Below are 25210 nucleotides of genomic sequence, written 5' to 3'. Positions count from 1 at the left end.
CTCAATCAACTTCTAACCGATCTAGGTTGTCCAAGTAATCTTCCCATGACTCTTTGTTGTGATAATCAAGCCGCCATGCACATTGCGTCTAATCCTGTTTTTTCATGAATGTACAAAGCATATTGAAGTAGATTGCCACTACATTCGTCAACAAGTCCAGTCAAAGCTTATTGCTACACAATATGTGCGTACCAATGATCAGTTGGCAGATATATTCACCAAAGTTCTGCCATTAATTCAATTTCACCGGTTATTGAGCAAGCTTGGATCCATTAATCCTCTGGATCCAGCTTGAGGGGGAGTATTGAAAATATCCTACGTTATGTGTTTATATCCTAGTCATACTCCATCATCTCATGTGTTTATATCCTAGTCATACTTTATCATCTGTTAGCTCCTGAAAGTATAGTTATAGTTAAAGATAATAACGTGTACTGTTACAATCTTATATGTAAAAGGATAATCATCTGAGAGAGATTAAAACAGAGTCTAGCTCTGTTTCCCTATGTAACCTTGCTGGACATTAATAAAAAAAGCGTCAATCTCTTTCACTCCTAATTTCTACATATTCAGTTATGGAATAGATCATTAACAAGACAAAATACAGGAGAAAGTATGGTTATGTCAAAGTTTTTTTCTTGCTAATCGATCATAATTGACCATCAATTATAATCAAGTTTTAATTTGATTTTTCTAGTTAGTCTGTTTGGGAACGTGGTGCAAACCATGTTCCACAAAAATTCAATTATTATTTTTTTTGTTAAAAATTAATATTTTTTTTTGATGTGTTAGATCGTTTTGATGCGCCAATCTAAAAAATAATTTTTTTAAAAAATAAAAAATATATATTATTTTAATGCATTTCAGCACGAAAAACATTTTGAAAATCAACCGCAACTATATTTCCAAAAAGTCTTATTTGATCTAAGTTTATTTATATAGATAGGTTTAAAGTTTTTATAAAAGCAACGTTATGCATTATTTGGGAGCAGAAATCAGGATTAATATTATTATTTGACTTGAGGAATTTCTTCAGAATTTAAATTTCGAATTTTATCTATAATTTTGGAATGTTTAAGAATCTGATTAAATATTTTTCACCATACGCTGCGTCAAAAGTCTCCGATGCTTTTATCTGCGCGAAGTTGACTTCAGGATGAGATCAATTACAGGATCATCGACGGATAGTAGCTCTCTCTCTATAAGATCAGGACAAATCATTTCCTGAAAGACAAACCAAAAAAGAAAACAGAGGAAAATGGTTCCATATACATCCATTATTCCAGTGTTTCTAATCGTCCTTTTATTTCCTCCGTCTATAGTTTCCCTTCCGATTCAGGGTAGATTTCTGAAATGTCTCTCGATAAATTCTGAATCTTCCTTTCCTTTCTCCAGTATCCTGTACACTCCAAAAAACTCTTCATTCACTGATGTCTTACTGTCTACTGCTCAAAATCTCAGGTTCGCATTGCCTTCAGTACCAAAACCTAAGTTTATTTTCACACCATTGCTAGAATCCCATGTCCAAGCTGCTGTTATTTGCTCAAAAGAGCTTGGAATTCAAATTAGGATCCGCAGTGGAGGCCATGACTTTGAAGGAATCTCTTACACCTCTGTAATTGACGCTCCTTTCATTGTGGTGGACCTGGCCAACCTTCGTTCCATTAGCGTTGACATCAAGCATAAGAGTGCGTGGGCTCAAGCAGGTGCTACAGTTGGAGAGCTTCACTTCAGAATTTCAGAGAAAAGTAAAAATCTTGCCTTCCCAGCTGGTGCTTGTCCCAGTGTAGGTCTTGGTGGGCACCTTTCAGGAGGTGGATATGGCCCATTGTTTCGAAAATATGGCCTTTCTGCGGACAATGTCATCGATGCTCATATAGTTGACGTTCATGGAAGACTCCTTGACCGGAAATCCATGGGAGAAGATCTTTTTTGGGCAATCAGAGGAGGTGGAGGAGCGAGCTTTGGAATAATTACTGCCTGGAAAGTAAAACTGGTTCCAGTACCATCAACTGTGACAGTTTTTAGGGTTCTCAAGTTCTTGGATCAAGGTCTTACTAAGCTCCTCTATAGATGGCAGCAAGTCGCTCACAAATTTGATGAGGATCTTTACTTAATCGTCGGCATACGACCGGGTATTGCTAGTTCCACAGGTAAAAAAACTGTAAGAACCGTCTACAGTGGTTTGTTTCTTGGTGATACCAACAGACTCCTCAAAGTGATGGCAAAAAGTTTCCCTGAGTTGAATGTAACAAGGAAGGATTGTATTGAAATGGACTGGATCAGTTCAGTTCTCTATGAAGCTTTCTTCCCCGCAAATTCAACTCCTGAAGTTTTACTTCAACGGAAGAATTTGTTCCCAGTTTACACAAAAAGCAAGCCAGACTTCGCCAGAAAACTCATAAATGAAACCGCCCTTGAAGGTTTATGGGATTTTTTCATTCAAGAAGACAAGCTTGCTACCTTATTGGTTCCTTATGGAGGAGTGATGGATAGAATTTCAAAATCTAAGACTCCTTTTCCTCATAGAAAGGGTGTCCTGTTCATGCTTGAGTACGCGACCAGCTGGAATGATCCTTCGGAGAGTGCAACGCACATTGATTGGGCTAGGAAGGTTTATGAGTACATGACGCCTTATGTTTCCAAGAATCCAAGGGAAGCATACCTCAATCACAGGGACCTTGATTTGGGCATGAACAAGAAGGTCAACACAAGTGTTGAAGAAGCAAGGGTTTGGGGTGCTAAGTACTTCAAGGGTAACTTCAACAGATTGGTGAAGGTGAAGACCAGAGTTGATCCCGACAACTTCTTCAGGAATGAACAGAGTATCCCACCTCGTCCTCGTTCTTAGAGAAAATGAGACTTTAGAGGAATTCTTGGCTTGAGAAAGATTGTTTGGATCTCTCCTAGGTGTTTTCATAAGTCCTGTGTCCTAAATTAACATGAATAAAGATATCGAGTTCATCAGTGATAAATCGGCCATGCCCTCTTATGATGTCGTCATGAGCGTTGCATAGAATATTTTGAGAGTCACATGCATCCTTTTTTTAAGAATATTTTTATTCGAACAATGCCATGTTAGTCAACCAAAAAAAAAGATTCTCTGCACTCTCCGGATAGTGGGCATGCACTGGTTTATAGAATATTTCGTTTTTTTAATTATTGTTATAACACTGTTTTTTAAAATATTTTTACTTGTAAAAACTTGTAAAATAATTTAAAATAATATTTTTTATTTTTTAAAATATATTTTTGATATTAACACATCAAAATAATCTAAAAATAAAAAAATTAATTTAAAACAAAAAAATTCAAATTTTTACAAAAACATTTTCCAACTACAAAAATAAATAGAGCCTTGTAACTTATTAGACATTGTGATAGTGGTTGTTTTTTTAAGTTTTTTTTGTTTGGAAATAAATTAAAATAATATTTTTTAAAATTTTTTAAAATTTATTTTTAACATTAACCTATCAAAATAATTTAAAAATAAAAAAATAAAATAAAATAAAAAATTAATTTTTTTTCAAAACAAAGAGCATTAGAGTTGTATGATCTCCAGCACATTTCTGTGTGATCGGAGGCTCACAAAGTGATTACCAGCAAAAGCCGATGAATTAGAGCTCTGAAACTTCCCGGTCAGGTGAGTGCAAGAGTGGTACAAGTAACCCTTAAGGTTAGATCACTTTTAGGCCTGTTTAATATTATCATTCCGTACTATGATATGATGTGAAAGCAGTTTTTGATATCCAGTTATTGTGTTATAATTATAAATATTTAAATAACATTTGATCAAATCAAATTCCATTGTAGTGCTTTGACCAATAAATACCATAATATAATACAGATATTTTAGCAAATATATTTGTCTAAATTTGTTATGGGAGATTCTTAAATTCAAAATATAAAAATAAAAAAGAGAGTTAAATAGGGTCATAATATATATATATATATATATATATATATATATATATATAGCTTCAAGAAATTATTTGATTCTTCAATTTTCAATCAGTGTTTTTATTTCATACAAGCAACATAGAACTTTCCACTTCTTTTCTCCCCGGCTGTGCTAGTTCAGGGCACAATTATTAAACTCGTCCCGGCCGATGGCAACCTGGGATCCGGTCAATTTGATGGCTGGACCGATTCGGGTTTAATAAAAAACCGGTTATGACAACAACCCGGCCAAACCCGGGTGATCCGGGCAAACCCAGACGAGACCCGTTTTTTTTTTTTTTTTTCAAATGTGAGATTTGAAACTTATTAGTATATATACTCTATGTTCCCAAGAAAAAAATCATGTTTTTTCAATGTGAGATAAAAAAAACCTTTTGGTTTAAATACTTCAACTTAAAAGGATAACATAGTATCTTTTCAATGTGAAATTTGAAGCACTTTCATATATATACACTGTGTTCCCATAAAAAAAGTTATATTTTTTGAATGTGAAATTTGAAACCTATTAATATATATACTCTATGTTTCCAAAAAAAAATCATGTTTTTTCAATATGAGATAAAAAAAACTTTTTAGTTTAAATATTTCAATTTAAAAGGATAACGTAGTATCTTTTCAATGTGGGATTTAAAGCCCATTCATATATATATTCTATGTTCCCATGAAAAAAGTTATGTTTTTTCAATGTGAGATTTGAAACCCATTAGTATATATACTCTATGTTCCCAAGAAAAAAATCATGTTTTTTCAATGTGAGATAAAAATCCTTTTAGTTTAAATACTTCAATTTAAAAGGATAGCATAGTATCTTTTCAATGTGGGATTTAAAGCCCCTTCATATAAATACCATGTTCCAAGAAAAAAATTATGTTTTTTCAATGTGGGATAAAAAAAATTTTTAATTTAAATACTTCAACTTAAAAGCTTAACATGATATCTTTTTAATACGGGATAAAACTTTTTAAAATATTTTTTTAAACTTCATTATTTATAATATATATAATCTATATTTACATGAATTTTTTCATATAAAATATTAAAAGTTTAATTTTTTCCGGGTTGATCCAAATTGATCCATAAAACCCGAGATCTAATTCCTTAGCCGGGTTTAATAACTATGTTTCAGAGTGCCCATCCCACTAAAAGACTAACACGGTAATGAATATAGCCGGAAACCAGGAAAAAAATATGTACTGCAGCAATGTTTAGAAAAGACATTAAAATGACGGTGAAAATCATCTCCAAATGTTCAAGATCATTCAGCATATCACTTGTGCATTCTTTCTTCCACTTTATTCGAAAACCAGCAATAGCATTGAATTGTCCACCAACTACAGTCATAACTGTACGTAATACATCAAAGTATTTTCAGAATTGAAGCAGAAAGAAAATCTTGGATGCTTCGGGTAGAACTAGATGATTCAAAGGGAGAAGGTGATGTACCATTACAGCAACAAGCAACAAACACCAATGATACAGAACTTCTCCACAGGTAAAAGAGCCATGATTTTTGGGCGGCGAAGAATCCTGATACCAGAAACAGTAGTAAGAAACAAATTACAAGTCTATAACATTTGTTTTCACTTAATTATGAGCAATTTCAGCCAAAGCCGATTCTGGAGAACCAAAAAGAAAAGGAATAACCATGTTACCTTGTAAGCCTAATCTGAAAGACTGTCAAAACCTAACTGCAAGTTTGGCGGTGCTTTTTATCTAGCCTTGTGAGCTGCCAGTATAGAGAGAGCAAACCCCATGATCCATCCAAAAACTGGAAATAGGCATGTCTCCAAGAACGTATGAGCAGTAAAGCACCTGAAAGTCCACAAAAGAATACACAAAATCCGTTTTCCATGCCAGTATAAAACCAAGCACTGAACTCATGAACAGTTTCTTTATTGTCTTGGATTACACCATTCATCACTGGACTTCGAGGCGAATCACCTTCAAGGCATTTATGGGTGACTGGTGGACCACACAAAGCAGGATTGCCAATAAAAGCTGAAGCATCAAAGCTCAGAAGCTGAGTGCTTGATGGTATTTGCCCAGACAAGTTGTTGTAGGAGACATTCAAGTAACTCAGAAAATTCAGATCACCCATTGCGACTGGAATTGCACCAGAGAACTGATTTCCTGACAAATCAAGAGATTCTAACGATGTCAACAGCCCAATTGTTTGGGGGATTACTCCAGTCAAATTATTTCTTGACAAATTCAGTGCAACCAACCCAAGCAGGCCAGTTATTTCCTCTGGAATTTCTCCAGATAAATTGTTGCCTGCAAAATCAATGACACGCAACAGTCCAAGGTATCTCTCATACTCATAATCTCTTCCTTTCCATCCAACCCATGCCTTATTGATATAGTAGCGTCCAGAAAAAATTGCTCCACATCTCATAGAAGTCAAGTAAAGATTGTCAATGATAGTCTCTGCTTCTCCTTTCAGAACCATAGCAGTTAGATTGTTGAGACACTTTGGTATGGCTCCAGAGATGGTGTTTTGGGAGAGGTCCAAGATCCTAAGATTTGTTAGCTGACAAAGATGCAGTGGGATGCTTCCAATGAATTCATTAGATTGAAGGGAAAGGAATATCAAAGATGAGAGGCTTTCTCCTATCCAAGCTGGTATTTCTCCTGATAATTGGTTTCTACTAAGGTCCAAGAATTTCAACATGCTACAGTTTTTTAAAGACATAGGCAATTCTCCATAGAGGCTATTGTTGTTTAAACTCAATGTTTGAAGGGAAAACAATGATCCAACAGAGCTTGGAATTTCACCTACCAAATTGTTGTTAGCCAAATTCAGAACAACGAGTGTGCTCCAATTCATGAAACAATCTGGAAGTTGTCCAGTAAACTGATTGTTTGACAGATCAAGGAAGCTCAAAGCCTTGCCTACAATATTGCATATAAGAGAAATTGGCCCTGAAAACAAATTGTTAGAAAGAATCAATGAGGCTGTGTTAAATGGAAAAGCTGGCAGCAGACCCTCAAACCGATTAAAACTCAAATCAAACCCAGGGAATGTATCATCAACTGCATCTACTGATGAAAAATCTGGCAGTGTTCCCCTCATCAAGTTGTGAGATATGTTTAAGAAAGCCAACTTAGGCAGTAGGTTCCGAAACCAATTAGGGACGATATCTGAAATACTAGCACTGGAGATATCTAGCAAACGGACTTTTATCTGAGTTCGCAGCCATTTTGGGAAACAAGGCCCCAAGTGGCATGAACTAAGATGAATGTTGTTCAATTGAAAAGCAGGGTCCCAATCGGATTTGAATCTCAAGACTAAGGAATTATAAGACAAATCCAAGTGCTTTAAATTGGAGAGATTAGAAAAATGTCCGCCAGACACCAAACCTTGCAAAGAATTAAAAGAAACATCGAAATAGTCAAGCTTGGAAAGGAATCCAATACTTTCTGGTATAGACCCATTCAGTTGATTATTCGAGATATCTAATTCTCTCAAGGAAGAAAATCTAGCAATATCAGTCAATGAACCATGGAGTTGATTCTGACATAATCTTAAAATCTCCAGCGAGCTCTCTGTGCGTCCAGATAAGTTCCGAGTGAGATCAGAAAGCTCCCCGGTGAGATTGTTGTGGCACAAATCTAGCGTATGCAAGCTGCACATCTCCCCAAGAAATCTTGGAATGCCACCTTCAAGCTGATTACGGGATAGAACAAGCTTTGTAAGAGCACTCATCTTTCTGAAGCCATCTGGAACCAAACCTTGTAACTGGTTACCAGAAAGGTCAAGGTCAGCAAGGCTGTTACTAAAGTTATACAGCCAGGGGTATATTGCAGAAGAAAGATTGTTATTAGAGAGATGGATTACAGCAAGCAATTTAGAAGAGTTCATGAAAGAAAGAGGTGAAGGAATTATATCCGTAAGACTACACTGATTTAATCGCAAGTCTTTTAGGCGAGGGAGGTTGGTAACCACTTGCAGCCAGTCATTTACCTTGCTGAGGTCGGAACCACTCAAATCAAGATGCTCCAAAGAAGAAAGATGAGAAAGCCAGCCAAGATTTTCAACACTGGCATCAAAACTATAGCTGAGATCAAGAGACTGCAATCTTGAGAGGTTCTTGAGGTGATATGGGATAGTTACAGTGAAAAGGTTGTAGGAGAGGTTCAGGTATCTTAGGCTGCTTAGGGAGCCAATGAAATCCATGATACTCTCATCAAGATTATTCAAACTCAGGTCCAAGTAATTCAAATGCTGCAACTCAAGTAATGAATTACTAACCTTGCCTGTTAGGGGCGTAAAATGATGTTCATACAAAGGTGAGGAATGAAGATTAAGTGAAGTAACATGACCAGTTATGTTGTCACAGCCAACTCCTCTCCACTTGCAGCAATCTCTTTTCTCTTCTTCAACCCCCCAAGAAGAAAGAACACCATATTCATCACTAATATCTTCTTTAAACTTAAGAAGTGCTTGTCTCTCCCGCTCAATGCACCCAATTTCCCCCCCTGTTGCCCCTGTAATGAATCCAGGAAAAAGGATGTGCAACAATACACGCACAATAATTAAAACATAGTTTTTGGGCATTATTATCGCTATGAAAATGAAGCAAAAAAAGCATTTTCGTTGGGTTCTTGTAATTCTGATTTATGAGAAATCATTACCTTTTTAAAATAAATTTCAAGTTGACTTGTCTTCTCTTTTTTTTCTTTCTTCAAGATAATAATAATGGTTGGCTCGACAAGTCTAGTGATAAGAAGTTGTATATGTCACATCCCACCATAAAAGCTACCAACAAAATTGTACAGATATTGTTGACTTGTTGGATAAAAACCAATCTTAGAATTCTTATTAACAAAGTTATGCAAGATTGAGTGTTTTCTATTTAGAAAAATATATTAATAATATTTTTTTATTTTTTAAAAATTATTTTTAAAACTAACATATTAAAATAATTTAAAAATATTAAAAATATATTAATTTAAATCAATAAAAAAAAATCCAAATCTATTAAAAGCACTTTCCAAAAACATTGCCAAACATCCTCTCGAGTCTCCCATGAATCTCACCATCTCAACAGCAACCCACCACTTCTCTTGTGGCTATCAATATGGTTTTTTTTGGGTAAATTAAGGTATAATTTTGTTCGAAAAGCTACACAAGGAGGGAGAGTTCATCTGAACTTACAGAGAAATGGTGGGTGTGGCAAAACAACAAACAGCTTTCGTGCAATTGCAAGAAATAAGCCATCATCATAATTGCGCGTATGATACGCGCGACTCATCCTGACATACAAGTCGCAACATCAAGAACCAAACAGAGTAATCAGCCAAGTAAGAAGAAACCAAGATGCAACCCTCAAAACCCAAGTCAGTTCAGCATAAAAACAAGCAATCCACAGCCAGCAATATTCACCTGAACAACGTTAGCGGGAGGAATCAACGAAAGAGCAGTGTAGACGGGTTTCTCTGTCATCAGAGATCTACTTACGGATCCACTTGTCGCTGGATATCTGCTTGTTCGACCGCCAGTGAAGGTGACACTGCTCTGCTGCTAACTCAAATGTTTGCCGCTGGTTGTTTATCTTTTCATTTTATATTTCCAGGCCGTCGGAGAGAGAATTTTATTTTTCTTTTATCATGTGTAATTTTACTCTATTTTTTCATTCTTTCTTTAAATTTTCTTTTAGATCTAGCTTTAATTAAAAATATTGAGATGTACATATGTGTAATATCATCCCTGTTTGTTTTTAAACTTTTTTTTACCATGGTATATACAAAATTGTTTTTGTTTGTTACAATCTTTTTTTATTTTTTAAGAAAAAAAATTTATTATGAAGAAAACCAAGTAGTGAGGAAATTTGTGTATTTTTTACTTGTGTATTTTTTAACAAATCACTTTGGACGGTAAAAGAGCTTCTTTTTTTAAAGTTCTCAATTGTTTTTTCCCTCCTTTGCACTATTTTAAACTCAAATTAATATCAAATTGCTTTTGAAAAAAATACAATGATGAAATTCAAAGATAGAGAAACAAAAATAAATAAAACCTTTGAATATCATACAAATAAAAAAAAAATATTATTTATCCATTTAAAAAATAAAAAAATATATATAAAATCAGGTCCTGGTATGCAACCTCTTCATTTTAGAAGGCCTATGTACCTGGTCTTTTTTTATTTTATATTTAAATAAAAAAAATAAATATATAAAATTATTAAATTCAGTTGAGTTCATAGCTAAAATTACAAGTTTGATCAGTTAATACGTAAAATTTAAGTTGATTCAATATTTTATTATTTAAATATTTTTTAAAAAAATATATACCAAATTGAAATTTTTTTTAATATTTAGTTTATTTTAAATTTATCTTCGTCATGTTTTTTTTTTCATGGGACTAATGTATTCAAAGTCAATTTATTTTGAATTTTTCCTTGATTACACTATTTTAAGCCCAGATTAATACAAATTGCTTCCTTTCTTAAGAAATGATGGCATTAAAAAATAGAGTATCAGAGTGGAAAAAAGAGAGAGAGAAAATAGATAATAGTTTTAAATTTTATATGAATAAAAAATATCATTTGCTCCTTTATATATATATATAATCAAGCAGGGGCATGCATGATCTCTTTTTGGCTTTATTTATTTTATAATTAAGTAAAAAATAAATGTAATAAAAAAATTATTAAACTCAGTTGAGTACATAACTCGAGTCCCAAATTTAATAAGTTAATCCACAAAATTAGGATTGATCTAATATTTTATCATTTGAATATATTTTTAAGAAAAATATGCTGGCTTGAGATTAAAAAAAAAACACTTGGTTTATTTTAAATTTATCTTCATGATGTATTTTTTTTTATGGGACTAATTTTTTTGAAGTCGGTTTATTTTGAATTTTCCCTCAATTGCATTATTTTAAGGCCAAATTAATACCAAATTGCTTTTTTTTTTTCCTTTAAAAAATGATGAATTGAAAGATATAGGATCAGAGTGAAAAAAATAAAGAAAATAAATGGTGATTTTGAATTTCATACATATCAAAAATATCATTTGTCCCTTCAAGAAATAAAAATATATAAAATCAGGTCCAAGCGTGCAGACTTTTCTTTTTAGAAGGCCCACATGCCTGATCTATTTTTTTTTTGTTATTTTAAATTTAAGTGAAAAATAAAGGTAATAAAAGAATTATTAAACTTAATTGAGTTCATGATTTAAATTGCAAGTTTGATGAGTTAACCCAAAATCTATGTTGATTCAATAGTTTATCATTTGATTATTTTTTTAAGAAAAAAAAGTGCCAAATTGAGATTTAAAAAAAAACATTTGGTTTATTTTCAATTTATTTTCGTGATGTATTTTTTTTTGTGGAACTAATTTGTTTAAATTTGATTATTACATAATTGTCATGGTCTTATAATTTGATTTGTGGGTATAACAGGTTAACTCATATAGTAATAGTATATCATTGTGTTAACATTTGTTTTTTAAAAAAGTCATTTGTAAATTTTTTATTTCTTTAATTTGTTATTTTCTGGTTTCATTCTTTAGTTAGTTTATTTTTTAAAAGTTTTCCTATTTTTTATTCTATAATTAGGTAAAACAAATAAAAATAATAATTAAATTCATTGAAATTATTATTCCGAATCATAAACTTGGCAAGTTAGAATGTAAAGTTCTTGTCAAGCACGAGTCGATTAAATATATTACCATAATAAAAAAAATGTGATACTAGAAATTTTTACCATTTAGTTTATTTTAAATTGATTTTTATGATATATTTGTTTCTTGTTTTTTTATAGATTTTATTATTATCTTGATTTGTATTATAGCACCAACTCCATGCAGTCTCATGGCCCATCAATTAAGGAATTGAAAGTAAATTCTTTATCTTTTCTTCATCTTCTTCTGCCTGAGCACCCAAATGTGCCTACTTCTAGCTTAGTTCACTTCTACTTCTAACTTAATTATGATATTAATCTCTCTTTTTTCATCTCTTTTTGTTTAAACTGTTAATTTTCAGTGGGATTTTCTTTAGAGGATCACTCGACAATTGATCTGTGTCATGAAGAATTCTTTTTCTTTCCCTTTGAATTTTCGTTTTTCCATAACTTATTCCATTATCACGGTAACACCTCTGCAATATAATGCTGCTCCACCACGGCGGAAAGAGCGTGGTTTCCTTGAGGAATGGTAATTTCTTTAAACTTGATTAAATTCGAACTGAATTACATGGATTATAATATCCCAAACAATAATAAAATATTACCCTTTTTTATTTGTTCTGCTCTGCTTTTATTATTATTATTATTATTATTTTATTAATATTGGTGTCCAGACCAGCTTGCTTGTACCTTAACTAATCTCACAGGCTTTGAGGTTAATGATCATATAAGTCTCTATTAACTTTAAATTTGTAGGACTCAAATTGGTAACTTTTAGAGATCAAATTTAAAACCTGATTAATTGAGTTAATGGAGCTATAAACTGCTCTCTTTTTTTATTTTATTATACATGTGTTTGACACCATATGTGTTGTCAAAATTATCACGGTTCAATAATATATATATTCGAGGAAAGCCCATCTCCTGAAAAGCATACTGCATGGCCCTAGATGAGTGAGTAAAAGTCTGGTTATCTCAGGCTCTTATAAGAGGTGTACGCTCTGACTCGAACTCGAGACTTGCTGTGCAGATCTCAAACCCTTTGCCACCACGCTACGTCTCTTGGGAACTATTATATTTACTTCCGCATAGATAAGAAGTTTTTATTTTTTATTATATAAAAATAAAATTATATAATATATATTTGTAGTAAATCATAAACCGCCTAATAAATTCTAGAAATTTTAAAAAATTTAACAGTTTAAAAAAATATTAATAATTTTTTTTTTATTCTTTTACTGTACCAAGAAGCAACGCCCCCTATACTATACCCAACTTATTAATACTTCCCGGCAACAAAACAAAAAATAAAACTCAAAGAGACATATGTCGCCCTATTCCAGTATATTCCCATAAGCCACAAACTACAGCAACATATATAATTCTTGAATTTTAATGTGTTTGTTTGGTTATATTTATTGACACAGCCTTGCAATTTTGTGTTTTTGCTGCCTCGTGCAAGAGTGTTGCTGCGATCCCTCCGGCGTGTGCTAGTTTGCTGTGTTTTTATTACCCTGCAACATTACTACAATGTTCAGTATGGATCTCCTTCTGATCTTTCTTTGAGTGGCAGCGCACACAAGATTGAAAAAACTTATTTCTAATTATCTGTTGATTGATTCGGATTATTTGAGTCCTTGGTATTGCATTATATTCCTGTCTCGGTTCTCATTTATGCCCTAGTTAACTGAAATGATGAAAAATCAATTAAAATAAATTGTGAAATGATGAATAATAAGATTAAAAAATTAATAGTACGGGAACAGTAATTTCCCTGAATTTGTTTTTCTTTATTAATTAATAATATCCCCACCTCGATGTGACTTTCCAGGCTGTCTTATGGCCCATCAATCAAAGAATTGAAGCACCTTTCTCGACTTTTTTGGGCAGCGAAACTTTCGGTCACGTCTGCAAACAATTGCCAACGTTATCCACGCGTTATAACACACGTCATTCCATTTTTAAATTTTTATTAAAAAATATTTTAAAAAACAACTATTATCATCATTTCACTAAAATATCCGTGTTTAGTTTTTTTTTTTAATATAAAAATTAGAGTAAACATTAAATGTATTTAAATAAAAAAATATAAAAATAAATTTATTTGAGATAATTTTAAACTAAATTTTTTATATTTGTATTGAAAGGTTCAACTTAACTTTCTAAAGTTTTTAAGATTTTTTTGAAAAAAATCAACAAGATTTTTATCTATTTTATTTTGAATTAACCTGAGTTTTTAAATAGGTTAGATCAAATCAATTTTTATTCTATTTTTTTTTTTAAATTCAGGTTAGTTTGGGCTTTTTATTAGCCCATCAACTCAATATTAATTTTATAACTAGAGTTATTATAATATTATAAATTTTAACACTTAATATATATTAATTTTTAAAAAATATATAAATTTGATAACAATATATATATATATATTATATTAAAGAAAAAAATAATTTTTAATATTTTATCTATAAATAACTAAACAAAATACAAATAATTATTTTATCTTATACTTTACTATCGAATACAATTTTATTTTAATAATGTTATTTTCTATCCGATTTTCTTTATTTACACTGTCTATGTATCTTTTATTTCAGTAAAATAACCAAAAAGCTACCTTAATAGCTTTAAAAAACGAGAAAAAGATGAAAAAAGAAAAAAGGGGGAAAGGTTTACATGATAGAGAGTGACAAAGTCATCACTCTGAGCTTATCACAAGTTCACACACAACATCTTCTTCTACCTTAGCTCCCTAAAATACAGTACTGGTTCTCTTCAATCTTAACCTCTAAAATTCTGAAGAATCTTTGGTAGAGAGATGAGTGACCCCAAGTATGGCTATCCTTACCCTGCCCAAGGTATTTACTTATCTTAATCATCTTCAAAGATCTTCAAAATCCTTTTTCTTTTTTGCCTTTTCTTTTCCCCTTCCTTTCATTTTCCTTTCAAAGATGCAAGTTTGAGACTCATATATACAGGTTTTGCTTCAGTTTTCTAATTAATTATGATATTTTTTTTCTTTTGTTTAAACTGTTAATTTTCAGTCTATGCACAAGGGATTATCTTGAAATCATTTTATGGTTTAATTTAATTTCTTAATTTTTTTTTGCCCCTTTGGCAGGTTATTATCAAGGACCTCCGGTGATGGCACCTCCACAATATTACGCTGCTCCACCTCCTCGGAGAGAGCCTGGTTTCCTTGAGGGATGGTAATTTCTTTGAAAATCTTAATATACTGCCTGGTTTATATGAATTACAAAAAAATAAATAAAATAATCTTCGTTTTATTTGTCTTGCTCTTGGTTCTTGCTCTGTATATATTTTCTTGGATTTTTGAAGCGTTTTCTCACAGCCTTGCAGCTTTGTGCTGTTGCTGCCTTATTGACGAGTGTTGCTGCGACCCCTCCTTCTTTTTCTGACAGAGCGAGCTGCCATGCTTCTTCTTCTAAGAATAGTTATAGCTATGTGATTGATAAATGTTGAGTATAGTGTATTGATGAGTGCTGTTGTTTATTGCCTTGGAACATTTTACTCTAATGTAGTTCTACATCCATGTTTAGTACATGTGGACATCAAGAATTTTAGTTTTAATTCCCTTAATTTGATCGATTTAAATTGTTCTGAAATTAATTAGTCTATCGGGAGTTTGTTGGAGAGGGCCATTAAAAAACTGTAAAATATTTTCAATTCAATCTGGTTAAAATTAAAATAATTTGAAATTAAGTTTGACAAAGAGCTAGGAATAAATCAATTTATTAATTTAAATCGATGGATTATATATTAAAAAAATAGTAGCATTTAGAGATTTTTATTTATTTAATTCGTTACATGTTTTTTTATAGTTGAGCATAAAAACAACATTTTCTTAACATTTAAATACTCTCAGTGTTTTTCACTCAAAAATAATAACTATAAAACACATTATTATTTAATGAGTGTTTTCTTACAAGTAGATAATAAAATATTTTGTGATTTCGCGTTTTATTTTATTAAATTCAAAAGTAGAAAAGTTTAATAAGCTCAATTTAATCCTATATAATTTTCTAAATAATCATTAATTTTGTATTTGATTAATTTTTTTGTGGCCAGTTTTATGAATTCCATTTTTTAAATAACATGATTTTATTTATTTATAATTTTATTTTTGAAAATTTAAGCGTGAGTTTCAATCAAAAGAACGTCTCACTCTGGTCTAAAAAGACCAGAAAAATGCAATGGCGTAAAGACAAAGGTAACTCTCCAACAAAGCTATTATTGTGCAAATTCAATGTTTCAAGCACTGCCAAGTGAAGCTGGGAATTTCACCTGAAAGGTTGTTGTTGTTGGCCATATTCAATTTGTATATTGCCTCAGCTTCTTAGTCATTTCCATTGATTTCTATGAAGATCAGCACTGCCAAGTGAAGTGCATATCTTCCTGCATGGAAATTATTAAGAGCTTCAAGTCATCAACAAATGCGGTGCAACTATTTGTAGTCATGCATTTATTGAAAAAATTGAATAAAAGCAGGTAACCCAGGGCATGTCATTTTCCTTCATTAGAGTTTCTTTAAGAAAATAAAAAATAAAAAAGCTTCTCATCTAAAAAAATAAAAACTAAAAACTTCCCATCGATCAAATAATTAGCCAAAGTAAAAGTGTTCATATATTAACGGCCTTTCCATTAGCGACTAATACATGACATGGATTGGTATTTCAGGTTTTAAAGGAGGAGCCAATTTCACATCACCATGCATAGCACAAAATACATAGTTCTTGCCATTGCCAAATTACATATATAAACCTTATTTCAATCAACTTTGTCAAATATGAGGTTGGAGACAATGGTGTAAAACAACGAACAAACTAACGATACAGACTTTTCTGGAGAACCCATGTTTTCAGACAGCCACGGTTCCTGACATCAAAAAACAGAGAATAAAAAAATTATTAATCTACAAATAAAAAGGTTGAGATGAAGAATGAACTGTTAATCATTAAGAAAAGTGAGTTAATCTTCACTTTGAAATTTCCATTGAAGTACTGATGGAGCTAGGTATGAGTTAACAAGTAATTCCGAGTAGTTAAGTATTTATTTAATACACTATGACTAGATGATTATATATAATAAATAGATTATATAGATGGCTTGACTGATGCATTTATAGATCAATATGACAAGTTTAAGTTCAAAAAAAGGTTCGGTCTCTTCAAACCAGATTGATAACATAGAAGGATCGTAACTTCTAAAATTTCAGAGCTCATTTTCTCTATAGAAGCAATTACATCTTTATGTATACTTTTAAATCTTTAGGTATAAAAAATCTCATTTGTATTTTGGTGTGGATTAATTTTGTTATTTTATTTATTATTTCTGGATCTATGTATTTTTTTTTTATTTCATGCTTATTTTCTTTGTATTTCAAAATTTTTATTTTTTATTTTCTAGTTGAAATAAGATTTATAATCCATTTAAGGTTTTGTAAACATCTTAACGAGCCATACTTTATTAGTATTATTTGGAGAAAGAATAAAATTGTAAATTTATGTTCATATCTACAACATCTTTTACTCATTAAATTATATGTTTTGTATGTGTTTGTTATCTTTATTCTCTGTCTAATTTAAATACACAACTTTTTTTTATAATAATCCAAAGATTTTATTGATATAGTTGATTATCGTTGAAAACTAGCCAGTGAAAACCAAAGTGAAGAGGTACAAAGGTGATGATATGAAGAAGAAAAGAAAAGAGTAAAATCCAAAACTTATACATAAAATAGTACAGAAATTGAAACGTGAACAAACAATAATTTTTTAAGCTAAAATGTAAAAACCTTAAAAAGTATAAAAGTTGCAAAAATTAAAACTTGAGGGACCAAAATATTTCAAAACACGCCTAAACTACAATGAAAAGAAAAAAAAGAAAAAGAGAATGATTTTTTTGGTGTCAATTTTGGCACCTAAAGTTTTAATCTTTTTTAATCAATAAAATTAAATTTAATTTTTCAAATTAAGCATCAACTTAATGCTAGAATAATTTTTTGACATTATCGGAAACTCATACAAATTAAGTTAACTAAAATAAATTATTAAATCAAATCCAAAAAAACTTGATATGGAAATTTCAAAATGAAAAAAATTTAAGTGACTGAAAAAATATTTAAATAACTAAAACAAAGAAGAAAGCAATATGTGAATGCGCCATTGTTCTTCTCACAATGTACAGGAATTCACTTATCCCTTTAAAAATTCTTTTAATAGCTTTGTAGCATTGACTCATTAAGTAAGATTGCAATGGAACTCGTCAATGGCTGCATCGCAACCCCATTTTTTCTCCTTCTTCCTTTCTTATATGACTGGGCATACTTTTCAACAATCACTCTCATAGTTTAACATAAAACCAGCAGCTGCACAAAGAGTTCTCCAATGGAACCTTATTTCTGTTAGTTAATGATATATGTAGAGCTTTTAATTAGAGAACAAAGAATAGAGAACAGGGAACAAAAGAACAGCGGTGAAAAAAAAATAAAGAACAAAGAGCAGAAACACACGGGGGTGAGGTTACTGCCATCCCTCTAGTTTTATTTATAGAAGAAATCAAACACTACAGAAGACAAGAATCAAATAACAACCATCATCTCCTTTATCTAAGGAGGTATATATAACTAACTAGACTTATCCAAGATAAGTTCAAATTCTACAGATTCAAACAAGATTAAGATAAATAATTTGTAAAGAAACGTTGCAGAATAAACTCCAGCTTTGGTGCCACCACTTCAACAACCTCAACAATTTCAAACTAGTAGTAGTAGACGATGATGAAGTTGCCAAGGTAAAGGACGATGGAGCTCCAGCAAACACGTGCACAAACAATACGAACTCATTGGACAAAGAGGACCTGTTATGCACCCAGCTGCAGCTCCTGGAATAAAATGAACCATTAGTCTTCAATATAAAAAGAAAGGAAAAGATATATGATTAACCATATTACCTTGCAATCCTTCTAAGCAAGAACGTGCTCTCGCAGCCTCTGAAATTCTCGTTGAATTCGTGCCTTGCGCAGTGCTACCTTCACATAGAGCCAGTCCCATGATTCATCCAAGAACCGGAAATAGGCATGTCTCCAGGAACGTTTTAGCAGTAAAGCACCTGAAACTCCCCAAAAGAATACACTAAAACCAATTCCCATAGCAGTACAAAACCATTTCATGAATTCATCAGCAACGACTTCTTTGCCTCGGTTGTCATCATTAGCAGGTGGACTTTGATTCGTCTCATCTCCAGGGCATTTCTGTAAGAGTGGCTGCCCGCACAATGCAAGGTTACCAGTAAATGCTGAAGCATTAAAGCTTTGCAGCTGAGTGCTTGACGGAATCCTCCCCGACAAGTGATTGTTGGAGAGGTCCAAGAAAGCCAGAAAACTTAGATCAGCCATTGTGATAGGAATCAATCCTGATAATTGGTTTCCTGACAAATCAAGTGATTCCAACTGTTTCAACTGCCCAATCTTTTGAGGGATTTCTCCAGTCAAATTATTTCCGGATAAATTCAGTGCAACCAACTGTAAGAGTCCTGTTATTTCTTCCGGAATTTCACCTTTTAATTTATTTCCTGCAAAATCAATGATCCTCAAAAGTCCTAGTGTGCTTCCATAAACATCCTCTCTTCCTTTCCATCCAACCCTGATCTTATTCTGATATGCACTAAAGCCACCTCTTGCACTGAGATACTGACTAAGAACAGCATTATTCGCGAAGGAATATTCTGACTCCGTTTCTTGAACCATGGAAGTGAGGTTATTGAGGCACTTTGGAATGATTCCTGAGATATTGTTTAGAGATAGGTCCAAGATCAGAATATTTGATAGGTGACATAGATTTGGCGGTATGCTTCCATTGAATCCATTAGATTGTAGGGAAAGGACTTCCAGAGAGGGCATGCTTTCTCCTATCCAGCCTGGTATTTCTCCTCGAAACTTATTTGAGCTCAGATCTAAAAATACTAGAGAAGTACAATTCCTCAAAGACAAAGGTAATTCTCCAACAAAGCTATTATTATGCAAACTCAATGTTTGAAGATTGCGCATTGATCCAATGGAGCTGGGAATTTTACCTGAAAAGTTGTTGCTGGCCATATTCAGAATACCTAGACCTAAATTCATTAAACAATCAGGAATCCATCCCGTCAACAGGTTATTTGAGAGGTCAAGGACACTTAAGGTATCACTTCCAATATTACATAGAAAAGAAGCTGGACCTGAAAACTTATTGTGAGAGAGAAACAAGGTTGATGCGGTATTTGATGAAAAAAGTGGTAATGGACCCTCAAACTGGTTGGAACTCAAATCTATGCTTTGGAGATTGGAATATTTTGATGAGAAATCTGGCAAAATTCCACTCATCTTGTTGTGAGAAAGGTCTAAGTATTCCAAGTTGGAATTGGACAAGTTCCAAAACCAATTAGGGATTGTATATGAAATTCTTGTGTTCGAGATATGCAGCTCCACGAAATTATTTTGATTTCGCAACCATTGAGGGAAACGAGGACCCAAATTACAAGATGAAAGAAATATACCAAACAATTGAAAAGAAGGGGCCCAGTTAGACTCAAATTTCAAAGCTATGGAGTTACCGGTTAAATCCAATACCGTTAATTTGGAGAGATTTGAAAAGTGAGCTTCAGACATCACACCTTGTAGGGAATTCCTTCCAACAAGCAATTTCTCGAGCTGAGATAGGCTTCCAATACTTTCAGAAACATTCCCATCTAAGCGATTGTTAGCAATCACCAACTCTCTCAATGATGAAAGCATCGTAACATCCGTAAGTGATCCAGTGAGTTGGTTGTCATTCAAGTACAAGAAAACAAGTTCCGAACGTTGACTAAATCGTTTCGGTAAAGATCCATTCAGTTGATTCCGAGAGAGATCCAGCTCTGTCATGGAAGTGAATCTTGTGATGTCAGGCACTGAACCATGAAGCTGATTTTCGTCTAGTTTTAGAATCTCTAGTGAGTTCTCCACGCATCCATGCGAGTCTTGAAACAACTGAAACAGCTCTCCAGTGAGATTGTTTTTACTTATATACAGTACATTTAAACTGCACATACACCCAAATGAACTCAAATCGCCTTGTAATTGGTTAGAGGATAGATCAAGAGCTCTAAGAGAAGTCATGTTTGTGAAAGCATCTGGAATTGAACCTTGTAATTGGTTAGAGGAAAGATCAAGAGTCCCAAGAGAAATCATGTTTGCGAAAGCTTCTGGAATTGAGCCTTGTAATTGGTTATTTGAGAGGTGAAGATCAACAAGGTTGTTACTAAAGTTGGCCAACCAATAAATTATTGAAGATGTAAGCTGGTTATCAGAGAAATCAACGACAGCAAGAGATTCAGATGAGTTTACAAGAGAAGGAGATGTAGGACCGATAATTGAAAGACTACAAGACCTTAACCTCAATTCATGTAAGCGAGGGAGATTGTAAAGCAACTGCAGCCAGCCAATGGTCTGACTAAGGTCATTGCCACTCAGGTCAAGATGTTCAAGAGAAGAAAAACAGGAAAGCTGATTGAGGTTTATAGAACCGGTAGCCCACCTAAGATTAAGATCAACAAGGCTGTTACTAAAGTTGGACAACCAATTGAATGTTGAAGAAGCAAGAGAGTTTTCAGAGAGATCAATGACAGCTAGGGATTTAGAAGAATTTGTAAAAGAAAGAGAGGGAGGACTGCTGTTTGAAAGATCACATTCACTTAACCGTAAGACTTTTAGAAAAGAAAATTTGTTAATTATTTGCATCCAACGAGTGGCTTGACTAAGAATGTTATTACTCAGATCAAGATACTCAAGAGAAAAAAGATTGGAAAGGAAGTCAAGACTTGTAAAGTTAACATACTGATTATAACTGAGATCAAGATATAGTAATCTTGAGAGATTCCAGAGCTGATTTGAAAGAGTTCCAGTAACACCAATGGAAGAGAGATCCAGGTATCTTAGTTTTTTAAGAGAACCAATGAAATATGGAAAATGACTCCCTCCAAAATTACTTCCTCTTAGATTCAGGTAACTCAAATGCTGCAACTCCACTAATGAATTACTGATCTTACCAGTTAAGCGAGGGAGCCAGTCAGTCGGACCACTCAGATCAAGATGAGTAACATGACCAGTGCGATTGTTGCATCCAACTCCTCTCCATTTGCAGCAATCCCTCTTCTCTTCTTCACTTCCCCAGGTTGAAAGAAGACCAGAGTCATCAATAAGGCCATCTTTAAACTTGAGAAGGGCTTGTCTCTCCCTCTCTATGCACCCGAAAGTTGCCCCTTTCACTCCAGAAATGAACCCAGGAGCAAGTTTCATGAGCAACAGAAGCACAATAAGCACATAAAGAAGATGAAACGACTTGTCGTGATTTATCAGCAGCATGATCACAAAAAAAGATAATATCGAAGTGGGTATGGAAGTAATAATTGAGAGCAATGAGAATTTGGCGGGTAATTTAACTTTGAATATCCATTCTCTTCACCACTGCTCTATATATAATATTAAATCTCATTATAGAGCAATGAGAATTTGGGGGGTAATTATTTAACTTTGAATATCCATTCACTTCACAACCTCCCTATATATAATATTAAAAACACTATAAGAAAATTTTAAATTAAGTCATTAATTGTATAAGTCAAGGTCGGTGGATATAATTTTTTTTTTTTTTTTATTATTATTTTATAATACTTAAACTGTTACTAATAATACTTCCATAAACACAAAGGAAAGAGAGAAGATTAAAATAAAAAAATCAAACTCGTTTTTTTTATTTCTCACTCTTTCGTTATATATATCTCTCATGTATTACAAGTAGTGGTATAATTTAAACATCATAGCTATAGTTTTGAAACCCGGCCCGGCCCGGTGGGTTGACCCGGGACCCAGTCGACCCGGGGCCGGAACCAGGCCAGGTTGAAGAAAAAATGAAGGAAGGAAAAACCCGGTGTGACCCGGCGGGTTGACCCGACGACCCGGTTAACCCGGCAAGACCCGGCTTCAAACCCGTTGACTTTTATTTTTTTTTGTTTTTCTTTTATTAAAACGACGTCGTTTTGATTTTTTTTTTTTAAAATAAACATTGACCCGGCCGACCCGGTGACCCGGTCAAAACCCGAAACCCGGGCCTTGGACCGGGCCGGGTCTTAAAACTATGATCATAGCAGAAAAAAAAAATTAATAAGATTTATTAACCAAAACACAGAAAGGATTAAAAACTTGAGGGAGGTAGAATGAAAAAATGGTCATGGATATGCGTGTCCGATGCTTTTGAGTAAAAACTTTTCAAGTCATGAATGTGTTTAAAAAGATGCCACTTAATTTCAATGGTTCGGATACCTTATTTATTTTATTATACGTCTTATCCTTAACCTCATAGGCAAAAACCATTACTGTTTCCCTAAAAATTTTTATTATGATATATCTATTTTTCTGTTTTAAAAGTATTTTTAAAAAAATTTAAATTTTTTTTCTTTGCTTTAAATAAAATTTTTTTTCTTTGCTTTAAATTAAATTTTTTTTAGTGCTTTCAAATCATTTTAATGTGCTAATATAAAAAATAATTTTAAAAAATAAAAAATATTATTTTAACACATTTTTAAATAAAAAATAATTTAAAAAGCAATTTCTACTACACTGCTAAACATCTTCTAATTGTGCGTACCCCATGCTTTTGGAAAAAAACTTTTCAAGTTATTAGTGTGTTTAAGAAAATGTCACGTGGAAAAAATAATTTGTTTAATAATTTCAATGGTTCTATCTTATTATGTGGTTTATAGCCCTAACCTCGTAGGCAAAAACCTTTTTTTTTTCCCTAAAAAACTTTTATTTGGATATATTTGGTTTTGTATTTCAAAAGTATTTTTAAAAAAAAAATTCTTTAAAACTTTTTTATATACTTTTAGATTATTTTAATGTGCTAATATCAAAAATAATTTTTTAAAAATAAAAAAATATTATTTTAATACATTTCTAAACAAACAATATTTTAAAAACTAATATTTACTATATTGTTAAACATCCTCTAATTATGCGTGCCCCGTATTTTGGGCAAAGACTTTTCAAGTTCTCAGCTCGTTTAAGAGGACGTTACTATGGTTTAGTTGAAAACCATTTAATGATTGAGTTGCCTTATTTATCTTATTATATGGTATATAGCCTTAACCTCATAGGCAAAAGCCATTCATTGTTTCTAAAAAAAAAAATTATTTGGATATATTTGTTTTTGTATTTTAAAAGTATTTTTTTTAAAAAATTAATTTTTTATTTTAAATTAATTTTTTTTATGTTTTCAAATTATTTTGATATGCTAATATCAAAAATAATTTTAAAAAAATAAAAAACTATTATTTTAATATATTTTTAAACAAAAAAAATATTTTAAAAAATAATCTTTATTCACAGCTAAACATTTTCTAATTGTGCGTGCCCCATACTTTTAAATAAAAACTTTTCAAGTCATCAATGTGTATAAGAAAATACCTCATCTTCCTAGTCATTTCCGTTGACATCTAAGAAATCAGAACTTCCATGTGAAGTGCAAGCCTTCATCAATGGAAATTATTTAGGGCTTCAGTCTTGCTCAAAGTCATCAATAACCCCCATGTTTTCTCAAAGTCATTTACTGTTTCTCTAAATTTCTTTCGACATTTACTTGTGCGTGCCCCTTACTTCTCGAAAAAGACTTCCAAGTCTTACTGAATGGAAATTAAGAGCTTCAAGTCTTCGTCAATGTCATCAATGGCCCACACGTTTTCCCATTCCTTTATTTGATAGACAGTCTCTCCCGCATCAACTTATGGTCTGGGTGGAGACATTATAGCCATCTCTGTCTTTTTTTTTGTGTTACTTCTGCGTGCCCCTCGCTTCTGGGAAAAGACTTCCAAGTCTTGGTCAAAGTCATCAATACCCCACACGTTTTCCCATTCCTTTATTTGATAGACATTCTCTCCCGCATCAACTTATGGTCTGGGGAGAGACATTATAGCAAGTTCAAAATTATTATTTTTTTATGCTAGTTCCCACCAAGATCTCTGAGCCCATGAATCCTTTTGGTTTCAAATTATTTTCTTGGGAGTTTTTATTGGCTGGTAATATGAGATGTTGTAACGTGTTTGCCGACCCTGGCATTAGTGGTTAGTTTAGAGCAAGTATGAGAGTCTACCAAGTACATAAGAAATCGATAGTTTTTATAGGTTTTATATTCTTAAGATTATAAGAATCTATCAAAAGCTTGCTGTGTTCCGATCTATTGATATAAGAGTTATTTCCTTCAATATTATTGATAAAGATAACTTTTATATTAATATTAATTTTGATGAGAATATTTCTTGTCATCAAAGCTTTTAAGAGGAATTGACTCTCCACCCATTTAACAAAATAACAAGGTTCAGGAGATATAAATATCCTCTCAACAATGCAGATAAAAAGTTCTCATTTTTATTATCCGATTATATATTCATAGAGTATTTATCATATAAAAAATCAGGAATAAACACTTTGATTCTTAGAATTTAATGGTCATTCTTTTATTTATTACAACCCCTTATTAAAAAGTCACTAATTTAATCATTCGAGAGTCCCCAAACCCCATAAAAAAG

General features: G+C 32.4%; 3 protein-coding genes and 1 long non-coding RNA gene across 10 annotated transcripts; 2 read left to right on the top strand and 2 right to left on the bottom strand.

Annotated features, from left to right (window-relative positions):
• The first annotated feature begins 1202 nt into the window (after positions 1-1202).
• LOC118057267 (monolignol oxidoreductase AtBBE-like 15) lies at positions 1203-3063 on the top strand. Its single transcript, XM_035069784.2, has one exon. The coding sequence runs from the start codon at positions 1259-1261 to the stop codon at positions 2849-2851; it is 1593 nt and encodes a 530-aa protein (XP_034925675.1). The 5' UTR covers positions 1203-1258; the 3' UTR covers positions 2852-3063.
• A 2070-nt stretch (positions 3064-5133) lies between these two features.
• On the bottom strand, positions 5134-9622 carry LOC118057295 (receptor-like protein EIX2). Of its 6 annotated transcripts, none has more exons than XR_012168069.1 (5): positions 9347-9619; positions 9119-9216; positions 5613-8448; positions 5404-5487; positions 5134-5303 (listed from the first exon to the last, which is right to left on the bottom strand). XR_012168069.1 is itself a non-coding variant. In XM_073404927.1 (5 exons), exons 2-4 carry the CDS (start codon positions 9213-9215, stop codon positions 5645-5647), a joined length of 2256 nt encoding a protein of 751 aa, XP_073261028.1. In that variant the 5' UTR covers position 9216; positions 9347-9622; the 3' UTR covers positions 5134-5487; positions 5613-5644. The 6 variants fall into 6 exon arrangements, 5 of the variants coding, with proteins under 5 accessions (XP_073261028.1, XP_034925715.1, XP_034925719.1 ...); XM_073404927.1 differs by having other exon boundaries at positions 5134-5487; positions 5613-6090; positions 6736-8448; positions 9347-9622; XM_035069824.2 differs by having other exon boundaries at positions 5134-5487; positions 5613-7699; positions 7925-8448; positions 9347-9620.
• A 4621-nt stretch (positions 9623-14243) lies between these two features.
• LOC118057294 (uncharacterized) lies at positions 14244-15182 on the top strand. The gene is made up of 3 exons (XR_004688935.2): positions 14244-14449; positions 14713-14800; positions 14944-15182. It is a non-coding gene; the product is annotated as an uncharacterized lncRNA (long non-coding RNA).
• Positions 15183-18107: 2925 nt separating this feature from the next.
• LOC118057293 (receptor-like protein EIX2) lies at positions 18108-22118 on the bottom strand. 2 transcript variants are annotated; one of them, XM_073404793.1, is made up of 2 exons: positions 18564-22118; positions 18108-18470 (listed from the first exon to the last, which is right to left on the bottom strand). In XM_073404793.1, the coding sequence occupies exon 1, from the start codon at positions 21990-21992 to the stop codon at positions 18576-18578; it is 3417 nt and encodes a 1138-aa protein (XP_073260894.1). In that variant the 5' UTR covers positions 21993-22118; the 3' UTR covers positions 18108-18470; positions 18564-18575. The 2 variants fall into 2 exon arrangements, with proteins under 2 accessions (XP_073260894.1, XP_034925712.1); XM_035069821.2 differs by having other exon boundaries at positions 18108-18494; positions 18564-22116.
• Between the last annotated feature and the right edge of the window lie 3092 nt (positions 22119-25210).

Source organism: Populus alba, chromosome 15 (genome assembly GCF_005239225.2).
Source record: "Populus alba chromosome 15, ASM523922v2, whole genome shotgun sequence".
NCBI classification, from domain to species: Eukaryota; Viridiplantae; Streptophyta; class Magnoliopsida; order Malpighiales; family Salicaceae; genus Populus; species Populus alba.
The sequence above is the reverse complement of the archived record's forward strand: the minus strand, read 5'-3'. Positions and strand labels throughout refer to the sequence as shown.